This window comes from Coregonus lavaretus, assembly GCF_964263955.1.
Source record: "Coregonus lavaretus genome assembly, chromosome: 25".
Classification (NCBI taxonomy): Eukaryota; Metazoa; Chordata; class Actinopteri; order Salmoniformes; family Salmonidae; genus Coregonus; species Coregonus lavaretus.
Window position 1 is genome coordinate 590677 of NC_140012.1, and position 13299 is coordinate 603975.

Here is a 13299-nt window from a genome sequence, read left to right on the forward strand (position 1 = left end):
TGCTAAATGAACAAGTTGAAGGCGAAGCCATAAAGCCTCCCCTACTAAGCACAGATAAAAAATAGAATTAAAAGTTTCGCATATTTTCAAGACCTGAGTTATTTAATGTAGGTGTTTCATTTATTACATTTACTTGTGGAATGTTTACCGAATAGATAACAACAACATAAATAATAATCTGGTGGCATTGGTAGAGAGTCAGGTGGAGAATGGAGTGAAAGTGCACTGTCCTGTAAGTACGCAACAACGCTGATGGGCTATCAGCAGGACAATGGACTCTTGCTGAGTTTAGAGACTTTACATGTATTAATGGTTGTTTGCGAGGCATGTCACTTCACCCATCTCTTTGCATAGCCCACCACATGCACTGTTTTCTAACCACATCTGGATGGATCCATAACGAATTACTATGGGAATAAATATCACTGAATGACAGAAATATTGGATTAAAGTAGGCTAATGCAATTGAAGGCAACAAATTGTTGCTTACTGAAACACCCAATGTCATCCAATTGTTATAATAGGATTTTAAGCAATAGCCTACCCGCGTGTGGTCAACTATTTCAGCACCGTTTCATGCTGCTTTGTGACAAGCATGGGGACTGGTCTTGATAAATAAAATTAGTTTTTTCTTTTAACTGAAACTCAGTTTGGGTATTGGTTAGCCTACAATTAGGGTGTGGAAATATTAGGATTATTTTGCTCTTCACTAGCAGTCACTTAGTAGCCTAGGCCTACTCCCGACAGGTCACGTTGTCCAGAGCCATATTTTCGGAAACCCTGAGGGTACTGTAAAATACATTTTAGTTTTTCTTGAAATAGAAACACCATAATATGAATCAATTTAATTAAGCTAAATTTCTAAAAGTATAAACAGCACAACAAATACAATAGTAATTTACAAACAAATTATAATCAATCCCACATACACTACCGGTCAAACATTTTGGACACACCTACTCAGTCAAGGGTTTTTCTTTATTTTTACTATTTTCTACATTGTAGAATAATAGTGAAGACATCAAAACTATTAAATAACATATGGAATCACGTAGTAACCAAATAAGTGTTAAACAAATCAAAATATATTTGAGATTTGAGATTCTTCATATAGCCACCCTTTGCCTTGATGACAGCTTTGCACACTCTTGGCATTCTCTCAACCAGTTTCATGAGGTAGTCACCTGGAATGCACGTCAATTAACAGGTGAACAGGTGTGCCTTCTTAAAAGTTAATTTGTGGAATTTCTTTCCTTCTTAATGCGTTTGAGCCAATCAGTTGTGTTGTGTTAACACAGCTCAAATAAGTAAAGAGAAACGACAGTCCATCATTACTTTAAGACATGTAGGTCAGTCAATCCGGAAAATTTCAAGAACTTTTAAAGTTTCTTCAAGTGCAGTCGCAAAAACCATCAAGCGCTATGATGAAACTGGCTCTCATGAGGACCACCACAGGAATGGAACACCCAGAGTTACCTCTGCTGCAGAGGATACATTAATTAGAGTTACCAGCCTCAGAAATTGCAGCCCAAATAAATGCTTCACAGAGTTCAAGTAACAGACACATCTCAACATCAACTGTTCAGTGGAGACTGTGTGAATCAGGCCTTCATGGTCGAATTGCTGCAAAGAAACCACAACTAAACGACACCAATAATAAGAAGAGACTTGCTTGGGCCAAGAAACATGAGCAATGGACATTAGACAGGTGGAAATGTGTCCTTTAGTCTGGCTAGAGTCCAAATTTGAGATTTTTGGTTCCAACCGCTGTGTCTTTGTGAGACGTGGTGTGGGTGAACGGATGATCTCCGCATGTGTATTTCCCACCGTAAAGCATGGAGGAGGAGATGTTATGGTGTGGGGGTGCTTTGCTGGTGACACTGTCTGTGATTTATTAACCAGCATGGCTACCACAGCATTCTGCAGCGATACACCATCCCATCTGGTTTGGGCTTAGTGGGACTATCATTTGTTTTTCAACAGGACAATGACCCAACACACCTCCAGGCTGTGTAAGGGCTATTTTACCAAGAAGGAGAGTGATGGAGTGCTGCATCAGATGACCTGGCCTCCACAATCCCCCGACCTCAACCAAATTGAGATGGTTTGGGATGAGTCGGACCGCAGAGTGTAGGAAAAGCAGCCAACAAGTGCTCAGCATATGTAGGAACTCCTTCAAGACTGTTGGAAAAGCATTCCAGGTGAAGCTGGTTGAGAAAATACCAAGAGTGTGCAAAGCTGTCATCAAGGCAAAGGGTGGCTATTTGAAGAATCTCAAATATAATTTTATTTTATTTTTATTTAACACGTTTTTGGTTACTACATGATTCTGTATGTGTTATTTCATAGTTTTGATGTCTTCAATATTATTCTACAATGTAGAAAATAGTAAAAATAAAGAAAAACCCTTGAATGAGTAGGTGTTCTAAAACTTTTGACCGGTAGTGGTCTGTTCTAACAAAAAAAGGTTTTAAAGTCTCTAGTACAGCCAATATTAAAAACTGTCAAATGCATTCGTGAATTCAATCACTTTAGCCAACATGTTGCGGTTTTTTCATTGTTTAATTATTCAAGGCTCCCTTTATTATTTTGTTTTATAACTAAAATGCTTGACTGTATTTAAATACATGGATGACTTGTATGCTGTGTGATGACATGCACAAATGAATGAATGATTGATTGATATACTGTATATTGAAGTAGGCCTTTATGCCAATAAGTAAGTTACGCTAAAACAGCTACAGTAAACAGCACTCTTAGGTCTACAGCTCCATGTCATTTCAATAACTTGGCTTCTTAAAGATGCCCTCTGGTGGTCAAACTAGCATTAATGGCAACAATGGCTGACAGTAAAATACTATGACATCATGCATTCCAACAGTGCCATACCATTCATTTACATTTACATTTTAGTCATTTAGCAGACGCTCTTATCCAGAGCGACTTACAGTTAGTGAGTACATACATCATTTTTTTTATACTGGCCCCCCATGGGAATCGAACCCACAACCCTGGCATTGCAAACGCCATGCTCTACCAATTGAGCTACATCCCTGCCGGTCATTCCCTCCCCTACCCTGGACGACGCTGAGCCAATTGTGCGCCGCCCCATGGGTCTCCCGGTCGCGGCCGGCTACGACAGAGCCTAGCAAGCTGTGCTGCAGTATGAAGCTACTTTTAAAAGGAAGAACCACTGTACACACGCATACGCACAAGCGCTAGCACACGCACTCTACACACACGTACATTGTAATATTGTTGTATGGTGGTATTATACACTGCTCAAAAAAATATAGGGAACACTTAAACAACACAATGTAACTCCAAGTCAATCACACTTCTGTGAAATCAAACTGTCCACTTAAGAAGCAACACTGATTGACAATAAATGTCACTTGATGTTGTGCAAATGGAATAGACAACAGGTGGAAATTATAGGCAATTAGCAAGACACCCCCAATAAAGAAGTGGTTCTGCAGGTGGTGACCACAGACCACTTCTCAGTTCCTATGCTTCCTGGCTGATGTTTTGGTCACTTTTGAATGCTGGCGGTGCTTTCACTCTAGTGGTAGCATGAGACGGAGTCTACAACCCACACAAGTGGCTCAGGTAGTGCAGCTCATCCAGGATGGCACATCAATGCGAGCTGTGGCAAGAAGGTTTGCTGTGTCTGTCAGCGTAGTGTCCAGAGCATGGAGGCGCTACCAGGAGACAGGCCAGTACATCAGGAGATGTGGAGGAGGCCGTAGGAGGGCAACAACCCAGCAGCAGGACCGCTACCTCCGCCTTTGTGCAAGGAGGAGCAGGAGGAGCACTGCCAGAGCCCTGCAAAATGACCTCCAGCAGGCCACAAATGTGCATGTGTCTGCTCAAATGGTCAGAAACAGACTCCATGAGGGTGGTATGAGGGCCCGACATCCACAGGTGGGGGTTGTGCTTACAGCCCAACACCGTGCAGGACGTTTGGCATTTGCCAGAGAACACCAATATTTGCAAATTCGCCACTGTGCTCTTCACAGATGAAAGCAGGTTCACACTGAGCACATGTGACAGACGTGACAGAGTCTGGAGACGCCGTGGAGAACGTTCTGTTGCCTGCAACATCCTCCAGCATGACCGGTTTGGTGGTGGGTCAGTCATGGTGTGGGGTGGCATTTCTTTGGGGGGCCGCACAGCCCTCCATGTGCTCGCCAGAGGTAGCCTGACTGCCATTCGGTACCGAGATGAAATCCTCAGACCCCTTGTGAGACCATATGCTGGTGCGGTTGGCCCTGGGTTCCTCCTTATGCAAGACAATGCTAGACCTCATGTGGCTGGAGTGTGTCAGCAGTTCCTGCAAGAGGAAGGCATTGATGCTATGGACTGGCCCGCCCGTTCCCCAGACCTGAATCCAATTGAGCACATCTGGGACATCATGTCTCGCTCCATCCACCAATGCCACGTTGCACCACAGACTGTCCAGGAGTTGGCGGATGCTTTAGTCCAGATCTGGGAGGAGATCCCTCAGGAGACCATCCGCCACCTCATCAGTAGCATGCCCAGGTGTTGTAGGGAGGTCATACAGGAAAGTGGAGGCCACACACACTACTGAGCCTCATTTTGACTTGTTTTAAGGACATTACATCAAAGTTGGATCAGCCTGTAGTGTGGTTTTCCACTTTAATTTTGAGGGTGACTCCAAATCCAGATCTCCATGGGTTGATAATTTGATTTCCATTGATAATTTTTGTGTGATTTTGTTGTCAGCACATTCAACTATGTAAAGAAAAAAGTATTTCATAAGATTATTTCATTCATTCAGATCTAGGATGTGTTGTTTAAGTGTTCCCTTTATTTTTTTGAGCAGTGTACATTATACATTGTGTTGTAGATATACAGTGAGGGAAAAAAGAATTGGATCCCCCGCTGATTTTGTACGTTTGCCCACTGACAAAGACATGATCAGTCTATAAGTTTAATGGTAGGCTTATTTGAACAGTGAGAGACAGAATAACAACAACAAAATCCTGAAAAACGCATGTCAAAAATGTTATAAATTGATTTGCATTTTAATGACGGAAATAAGTATTTGACCCCTCTGCAAAACATGACTTAGTACTTGGTGGCAAAACCCTTGTTGGCAATCACAGAGGTCAGACATTTCTTGTAGTTGGCCACCAGGTTTGCACACATCTCAGGAGGGATTTTGTCCCACTCCTCTTTGCAGATCTTCTCCAAGTCATTAAGGTTTCGAGGCTGACGTTTGGCAACTCGAACCTTCAGCTCCCTCCACAGATTTTCTATGGGATAAAGGTCTGGAGACTGGCTAGGCCACTCCAGGACTTTAATGTGCCTCTTCTTGAGCCACTCCTTTGTTGCCTTGGCCGTGCATTTTGGGTCATTGTCATGCTGGAATACCCATCCACGACCCATTTTCAATGCCCTGGCTGAGGGAAGGAGGTTCTCACCCAAGATTTGATGGTACATGGCCCCGTCCATCGTCCCTTTGATGCGGTGAAGTTGTCCTGTCCCCTTAGCAGAAAAACACCCCCAAAGCATGTTTCCACCTCCATGTTTGACGGTGGGGATGGTGTTCTTGGGGTCATAGGCAGCATTCCTCCTCCTCCAAACACGGCGAGTTGAGTTGAAAGAGCTTGATGTTGGTCTCATCTGACCACAACACTTTCACCCAGTTCTCCTCTGAATCCTTCAGATGTTTAGTGGCAAACTTCAGACGGGCCTGTATATGTGCTTTCTTGAGCAGGGGGACCTTGCGGGCGCTGCAGGATTTCAGTCCTTCACGGCGTAGTGTGTTACCAATTGTTTTCTTGGTGACTATGGTCCCAGCTGCCTTGAGATCATTGACAAGATCCTCCCGTGTAGTTCTGGGCTGATTCCTCAACGTTCTCATGATCATTGCAACTCCACGAGGTGAGATCTTGCATGGAGCCCCAGGCCGAGGGAGATTGACAGTTATTTTGTGTTTCTTCCATTTGCGAATAATCGCACCAACTGTTGTCACCTTCTCACCAATCTGCTTGGTGATGGTCTTGTAGCCCATTCCAGCCTTGTGTAGGTTTACAATCTTGTCCCTGACATCCTTGGAGAGCTCTTTGGTCTTGGCCATGGTGGAGAGTTTGGAATCTGACTGATTGATTGCTTCTGTTGACAGATGTCTTTTATACAGATAACAAGCTGAGGTTAGGAGCACTCCCTTTAAGAGTGTGCTCCTAATCTCAGCTCGTTACCTGTATAAAAGACACCTGGGAGCCAGAAATCTTTCTGATTGAGAGGGGGTCAAATACTTATTTCCCTCATTTTAAATGCAAATCAATTTATAACATTTTTGACATGCTTTTTTCTGGATTTTTTTGTTGTTATTCTGTCTCTCACTGTTAAAATAAACCTAATATTAAAATTATAGACTGATCATTTCTTTGTTAGTGGGCAAACATACTAAATCAGCAGGGGATCAAATACTTTTTTCCCTCACTGTATAGTGGTGTAAAATGTTTATATAATGTACTGTTTTATCTTTTGTTTTATATGTAATGTAGGTGCCTTAATGTGTTTGGACCCCAGGAAGAGTAGCAGGTGCACAATCCTCCACAAGGAGTCGCTAGAGCACGATGAGCCAAGGAAATCCCCCAGCCAAACCCGGACGACGCTGGGCCAATTGTGCGCCGCCCCATGGGGCTCCCAGTCACGGCCAGCTGTGACACAGCCTAGGATTGAACCTGAGGCTGTAATGGCGCCTCAGCCCTGGATACAGTGCCTTAGACTGCTGCGCCTCTCGGGAGGCCCCGTAACTACATTGTTCTTACATTACACTTGATTCGGTATAGCCTTTGAGCCAGGTCATAACATAGAAAACTGATTTTTAAAAATGTCTGGTAGTTAATGAAAGGGTGTACCTTGTTACAATTGTTGTTACCAGGTGCTAACCTAGTTATCAACACTGATATTACATGTGGATTTGATGGTAGTAGTGGCACTTGGTAGTTACATGTAACAAGGTCAGATTTTGGTTTGAGTTAACATGGTAATTCACAGGTGACTTTCAAACGTGTAAACGTGTAATTACAAAACATTAGTTACATAGTGGAACAAGAAAATGTGCAGCAGCATCAGTAATTACACATGTGGAATAACCTTCAAGTTGATGTGTAATTACACATTCCTTGTTACAATTCTGTAATAACTGATAGTGCTTGTTACCATGTAATTACATAGTAACACCAATGTAACTGCTATGTGTTACTACAGTGTAGTTACATAATAATAGGGACAATGTAATGTAAAGTGTTACCTGCTTTCTGTAGATAAGTGAATTTATGTACGGAAAAAATTGAGCCATAGAAACAATGACCTAACAATCAGTGGCGGCTCCTGAAAAAATTCTCAGGGGGGGCAATTTTTCTGATGATTTAGGTGACCTACACACATTTTAAAAAAGATATGTCCAGCAACAACATGAAGACAGGGGCAGCATATAAGTCAATACCAGAAGCATTTATTGACTGATCTCAAAAGTGTTGGCTTACCAGGGTTGGTGGAGCCCTCAGTTTCATCTTTGCCTCGCAAAGCTAACTCAAACACTCCGCAAAACTTCACACACTGGATTAGCCGGCTGAGGATGTGGCGGTTCTTGCTAATGTCGTAGTAAATATATTTGTTATAGTGAATATGGAATATGATATGTTGAGTAAAATGTTGTGCTAAGATCTATTTAGGTCAGGAGCTGGTTATAAGTTCTGTTCCTATCCAATAACAATGGACAAAAGGGTCCTATCTTGTCAGCCTTGTCAGCAGGTGGCCAAGGACAACACCCACGCCATAGGCCTCTCAGTTCTTCCAACTCACGAGTTCTTGCTCTGAGGACACACACACACACACACACAAACACACACACACACACACATCATCACTATTAAACACACACACACACACACACACACACACACACACACACACACACACACACACATCATCACTGTTAAACACACACACACACACACACAAAAATCCCCTCTCTTAGGCTGAACATTTGAAGACAGAGAACCCGACTCAGAGCCAATGCAACAGTGACAGTAGCCTGGAGGGGACCTCGCCCAACTCATCAGGACCAATCAGAAGATCAGAACTACTAGATTCAACCTACTACATTTATTGCATAAAATGTCTGCACACAATGTTTCGGGGCTCTCTTCAGATAATAATAATAATAATAATAATAATAATAATAATAATAATAATAATATGCCATTTAGCAGACGCTTTTATCCAAAGCGACTTACAGTCATGCGTGCATACATTTTTGTGTATGGGTGGTCCCGGGGATCGAACCCACTACCTTGGCGTTACAAGCGCAGTGCTCTACCAGCTGAGCTACAGAAAGTGGATACTCATGGATGCGCATCGCAATTGTAAAATGTCAACACAATTGGAGACACCACGTCATTTTTGGAGACATGTTATTGACAGTAAACTATTGTAGATGCGACTGCTAACTAAATAAAACATTTTAGCTGGCTAGCTAATCATCTTAGCTAAATGTGGGGCAAACAATTCAGTTATTTACCGTTAATTTGAGGGATTGGGGTGAAAGAAATCGAGTTACATAGTGATACTTTACGATATACTGTATTGACAATATCGCAATATTTTAGCGCTAGTTGGCTGTACCTGCACCAAAACACCATTATTGTTCCTTCATAGCTTGTTCTCAATCTTTTCACATTGGGAGGGGAGCCAATTTGTTTTCAGCACTTTTATTTTCATGACTGATCAAAACTCGTTCTCATGGCAATTTTCACGGCAATTTTTGGAAAATCCTCGGGTGTAGGACTTTCCGCCTTTAGTAGAAACCTGTTGAATTATTACATTTGGTCTGGGAGGTCCTAATTGTTTCGTTGCCAATTTATCTTCATTTGTTCGCCGACAAAAAGGAACTTCTTTCGAAGACACAATCCGCTCTTTTCTTAGTTACGTTCATGGTTACGTTACGTATGACGAAAGCGCGTAAGTGCAAGCCCTCAGACACCCATAGAGATTGTATTGAAAGCTCTGAAATTTGAAAAAAATAGATTTTACATGGTAGTCTATGACAGACTTCTGGGCGATTTTCAACCTGACTGAAATCGCCCCAAAAGGGGGGGGAGCCATTTGAAGCACGACTTTAGCCTGATTCGACATTTAGTGGCAGTGTGGCACTGTGGCAGATCAGACGTATAGATTACAACACTGATAACTACTGTTGCCGTGATATAATTGATTAGAAAAAAAATCCCTTCCTTTTCCCGTTTGGCAGTGCGTCGCCCATATCGCCCTATTGAACAGGCCGCCCCTGCTAACAATGACCTATTTTCAATGTCCAGAAAACACATATTTTCAACATTCGGATAATACTTATTTTCAACTTTCATTCAGAACCGAAAATGAACCGTCTGGAAAATATGTATTTTCAACGTCATTTGGCTTACTGGGACCACACAGCACTGATTCTGGATTCCCCTGTAGCTCAGTTGGTAGAGCATGGCGCTTGCAATGCCAGGGTTATGGGTTCTTTCCCACGGGGGGCCAGTATGAAAAATGTATGCAATCACTAACTTTAAGTCGCTCTGGATAAGAGCATCTGCTAAATGACTAAAATGTGAAATGTAAGTGTATATTCTTGAAATGTATACCATCTAGCTATACAGTGAGGGAAAAAAGTATTTGATCCCCTGCTGATTTTGTACGTTTGCCCACAGACAAATACATGATCAGTCTATAATTTTAATGGTAGGTTTATTTGAACAGTGAGAGACAGAATAACAACAAAAAAATCCAGAAAAACGCATGTCAAAAATGTTATAAATTGATTTGCATTTTAATGAGGGAAATAAGTATTTGACCCCCTCTCAATCAGATCTTGACTTTTTCCACATTTTGTTACGTTACAGCCTTATTCTAAAATGGATCAAATAAACTTCCTCAATCTACACACAATACCCCATATAATGACAAAGAGAAAAAAACAGAAATATATTATTTACACAAGTATTCAAACCCTTTGCTATGAGACTCAAAATTGAGCTCAGGTGCATCCTGTTTCCATTGATCCTCCTTGAGAAGTTTATACAACTTGACTGAAGTTGACCTGTGGTAAATTCAATTGATTGGACATGATTTGGAAAGGCGCACACACCTGTCTATACAAGGTCCCACAGTTGACAGTGCATGTCAGAGCAAAAACCAAGCCATGAGGTCGAAGGAATTGTCCGTAGAGCTCTGAGACAGGATTGTGTCAAGGCACAGATCTGGGGAAGGGTACCAAAACATTTCTGAGCATTGAAGGTCCCCAAGAACACAGTGGCCTCCATCATTCTTAAATGGAAGAAGTTTGGAACCACCAAGACTCTTCCTAGAGCTGGCTGCCCGGCCAAGCTGAGCAATCGGGGGAGAAGGGCCTTGGTCAGGGAGGTGACTAAGAACCTGATGGTCACTCTGACAGCGCTCCAGAGTTCCTCTGTGGAGATGGGAGAACCTTCCAGAAGGACAACCATCTCTGCAGCACTCCACCAATCAGGCCTTTATGGTACAGTGGCCAGACGGAAGCCACTTTTCAGTAAATGGCACATGACATCTCGCTTGGAGTTTGCCAAAAGGCACCTAAAGACTCTCAGACCATGAGAAACAAGATTCTCTGGTCTGATGAAACCAAGATTGAACTCTTTGGCCTGAATGCCAGGCGTCACTTCTGGAGGAAACCTGGCACCATCCCTACGGTGAAGCATGGTGGTGGCAGCATCATGCTGTGGGGATGTTTTTCAGCGTTAGGGACTGGAAGACTAGTCAGGATCGAGGGAAAGATGAATGGAGCAAAGTACAGAGAGATCATTGATGAAAACCTACCCCAGAGCGCTCAGGAACTCAGACTGGGGCGAAGGTTCACCATCCAACAGGACAACAACCCTAAGCACACAGCCAAGACAACGCAGGAGTGGCTTCGGGACAAGTCTCTGAATGTCCTTGAGTGGCCCAGCCAGAGCCCGGACTTGAATCAGATCGAACATCACGGGAAAGAAAATAGCTGCGCAGCGACGCTCCCCATCCAACCTGACAGAGCTTGAGAGGATCTGCAGAGAAGAATGGGAGAAACTCCGCAAATACAGGTGTGCAAAGCTTGTAGCGTCATACCCAAGAAGACTTGAAGCTGTAATCACTGCCAAAGTTGCTTCAACAAAGTACTGAGTAAAGGGTCTGAATACTTACGTAAATGTGATATTTCAGTTTTAATTTTTTTATACATTTGCAAAAATGTCTAATAATCTGTTTTTGCTTTGTCATTATGGGGTATTGTGTGTAGATTGATGAGGGAAAAAAACAATTTAATGAATTTTAGAACAAGGCTGTAACTTAACAAAATGTGGAAAAAGTCAAGGGGTCTGAATACTTTCCGAATGCACTTTATATTTCTTGCACAGTATAGGTCAACTTTTGTACTATGGGGGATAGCAGATTGACATAGGCTAGTGCTTTTGCTGTTCGTTAGGCCTAATCATCTTGTTGGCTGACGAAAAGTAAATGTGGACAGTTCTTCCAATATCTTCAATATGCGCCTCGGAATTGGATAAGGACGCGCGCAGTTGGGTCCCTGATGTGTCTGTCTTTACTTGTAGCCTGTGAGCAAGACCCGATCACGTGAAGGAGAGCCATGTGAGTGAGAGGAGCTTCGGCACGCAGCCGGGAGAAGGGAATTATAATTATTATATTCAGCCCAAGGGCACAACGGCCACTTGCCGCAAAAGGCATGGATTTTTTCGGGGGGCATTACTGCCACACAAAGTGGATGCAGCCGGGAAATTCGAGGCATTATCAAGTGCTTGTCAAATTGTGAATGGCAGACTGATGAAGTGTGCACAGCCTGCACAAAAAAACAAAGCAGAGCTCATGCCTTTCATGCAACTTTTTTCAAATAATTATTAGAGTCGCATCATGCAGCCTTAGAATGTATTAAAAATCTAAACATATAGCCCAACATTTGTATCACAACTAAAGTTACATAAATAACTCAACATTAAGCATATAGGAGTGCCTGTTTCTTTGTTAACCACTCAACACAGAATAGCCGCATGTGCGCACTCCCTCAAATCGTTTGGAGAAAATATTCTTTCTATTTTATTCAGCTATGTTCAATTGTATTCTTCATATTATAAAATAATATAAAATAATGCCACGAAATTCTAAGCAAATCTTGACTGCTCAATGAACTAGTGTAGCCCACAGCCATATGGCATTGCCAGATCAGGGCCTAACATGAGGACAATTCAGAGTATGCTATTCTGTTCTTCTGAAATAGACTACATTGTCTTCATATCATGTTCCTTTAGACCTGTCTAAAATAAATAATGGATTTATTGTGATGGTGTAGGCTATATTACATGGATTTATTATACTTTTTTAAATGTAGATGTTCCAAAGGTCTGCATCAGTGGCTTTTAGGCTATGTGTGAAAGCTAGTAGGTGCTAAATGTGTTTATGTTAATTAACGGTCAATTACCGTGAGACCGGCAGTTATTTGCTTGACAATCACCGGCTGACAAAATGTCATGACCGCAACAGCCCTACCCTCATACCATCATGGCCACCTAATCATCCCCAGCTTCCTATAGGCTCATTCATCCTCCCTCCTCTCCTCTGTAAATGTTCCCCAGCTCGTTGCTGTAAATGAGAATGTGTTCTCAGTCAACTTACCTTGTATGAGTTCCGTGTCTTTCCGGCCGAACCACCATCCACAATGACACGTTGTGCTCCCAAAGCTAGCGTGCTTACCACAACCCTAACAAAACCTTGGTCTTGGTTGGGCAAGGACGACTACTTCAGGTCTCAGGGAGGATGACATAACCCCACAATGGTTACTAGCACTAACTTGCTCACATCTGGTATTTATAGTATATGGCTATATGTTTTCCATTTACAAACCGTTCTAGCATCTATTACATATGCATTCCCCATACTCTGTAGTTCACCAATCTATTTTTGTGTTTAAATCTTAAACTATGACACGTGGGCAATGCTTAGCTAGTGCTTAAACTAGTATAGTATACTTTGCATAGCAACACCATATGAAAAGCATCTTTGCACATGCATCTGCCGTGTTGCTCATGCATTCCTCACATCGCTGCTGAACTTGGCGGCCTTGGATGCATTCTTGTACTGGGGCGTCTCACAGTAGTTGATGCTGTGGCCTTTAGTGTTCTCAAGGTCCTTCTTGTACTCAACCTGCCAGGGAGAAAACAGAGCACACATTACAATAGGTGTTACATTACAGTCAAA

General features: G+C 42.5%; 1 protein-coding gene across 1 annotated transcript in view; it reads right to left on the reverse strand.

Moving 5' to 3' along the window:
* The window catches only part of nrap (nebulin-related anchoring protein), a gene marked incomplete at both ends in the record, with an annotated part of 172762 nt that overhangs the window by 124680 nt on the left and 34783 nt on the right, over positions 1 to 13299 (reverse strand). The window contains one exon of the mRNA XM_084141430.1: positions 13141 to 13245. Within this exon, the coding sequence (XP_083997556.1) occupies positions 13141 to 13245 (105 nt within the window). The remainder of the gene's footprint in view (positions 1 to 13140; positions 13246 to 13299) is intronic.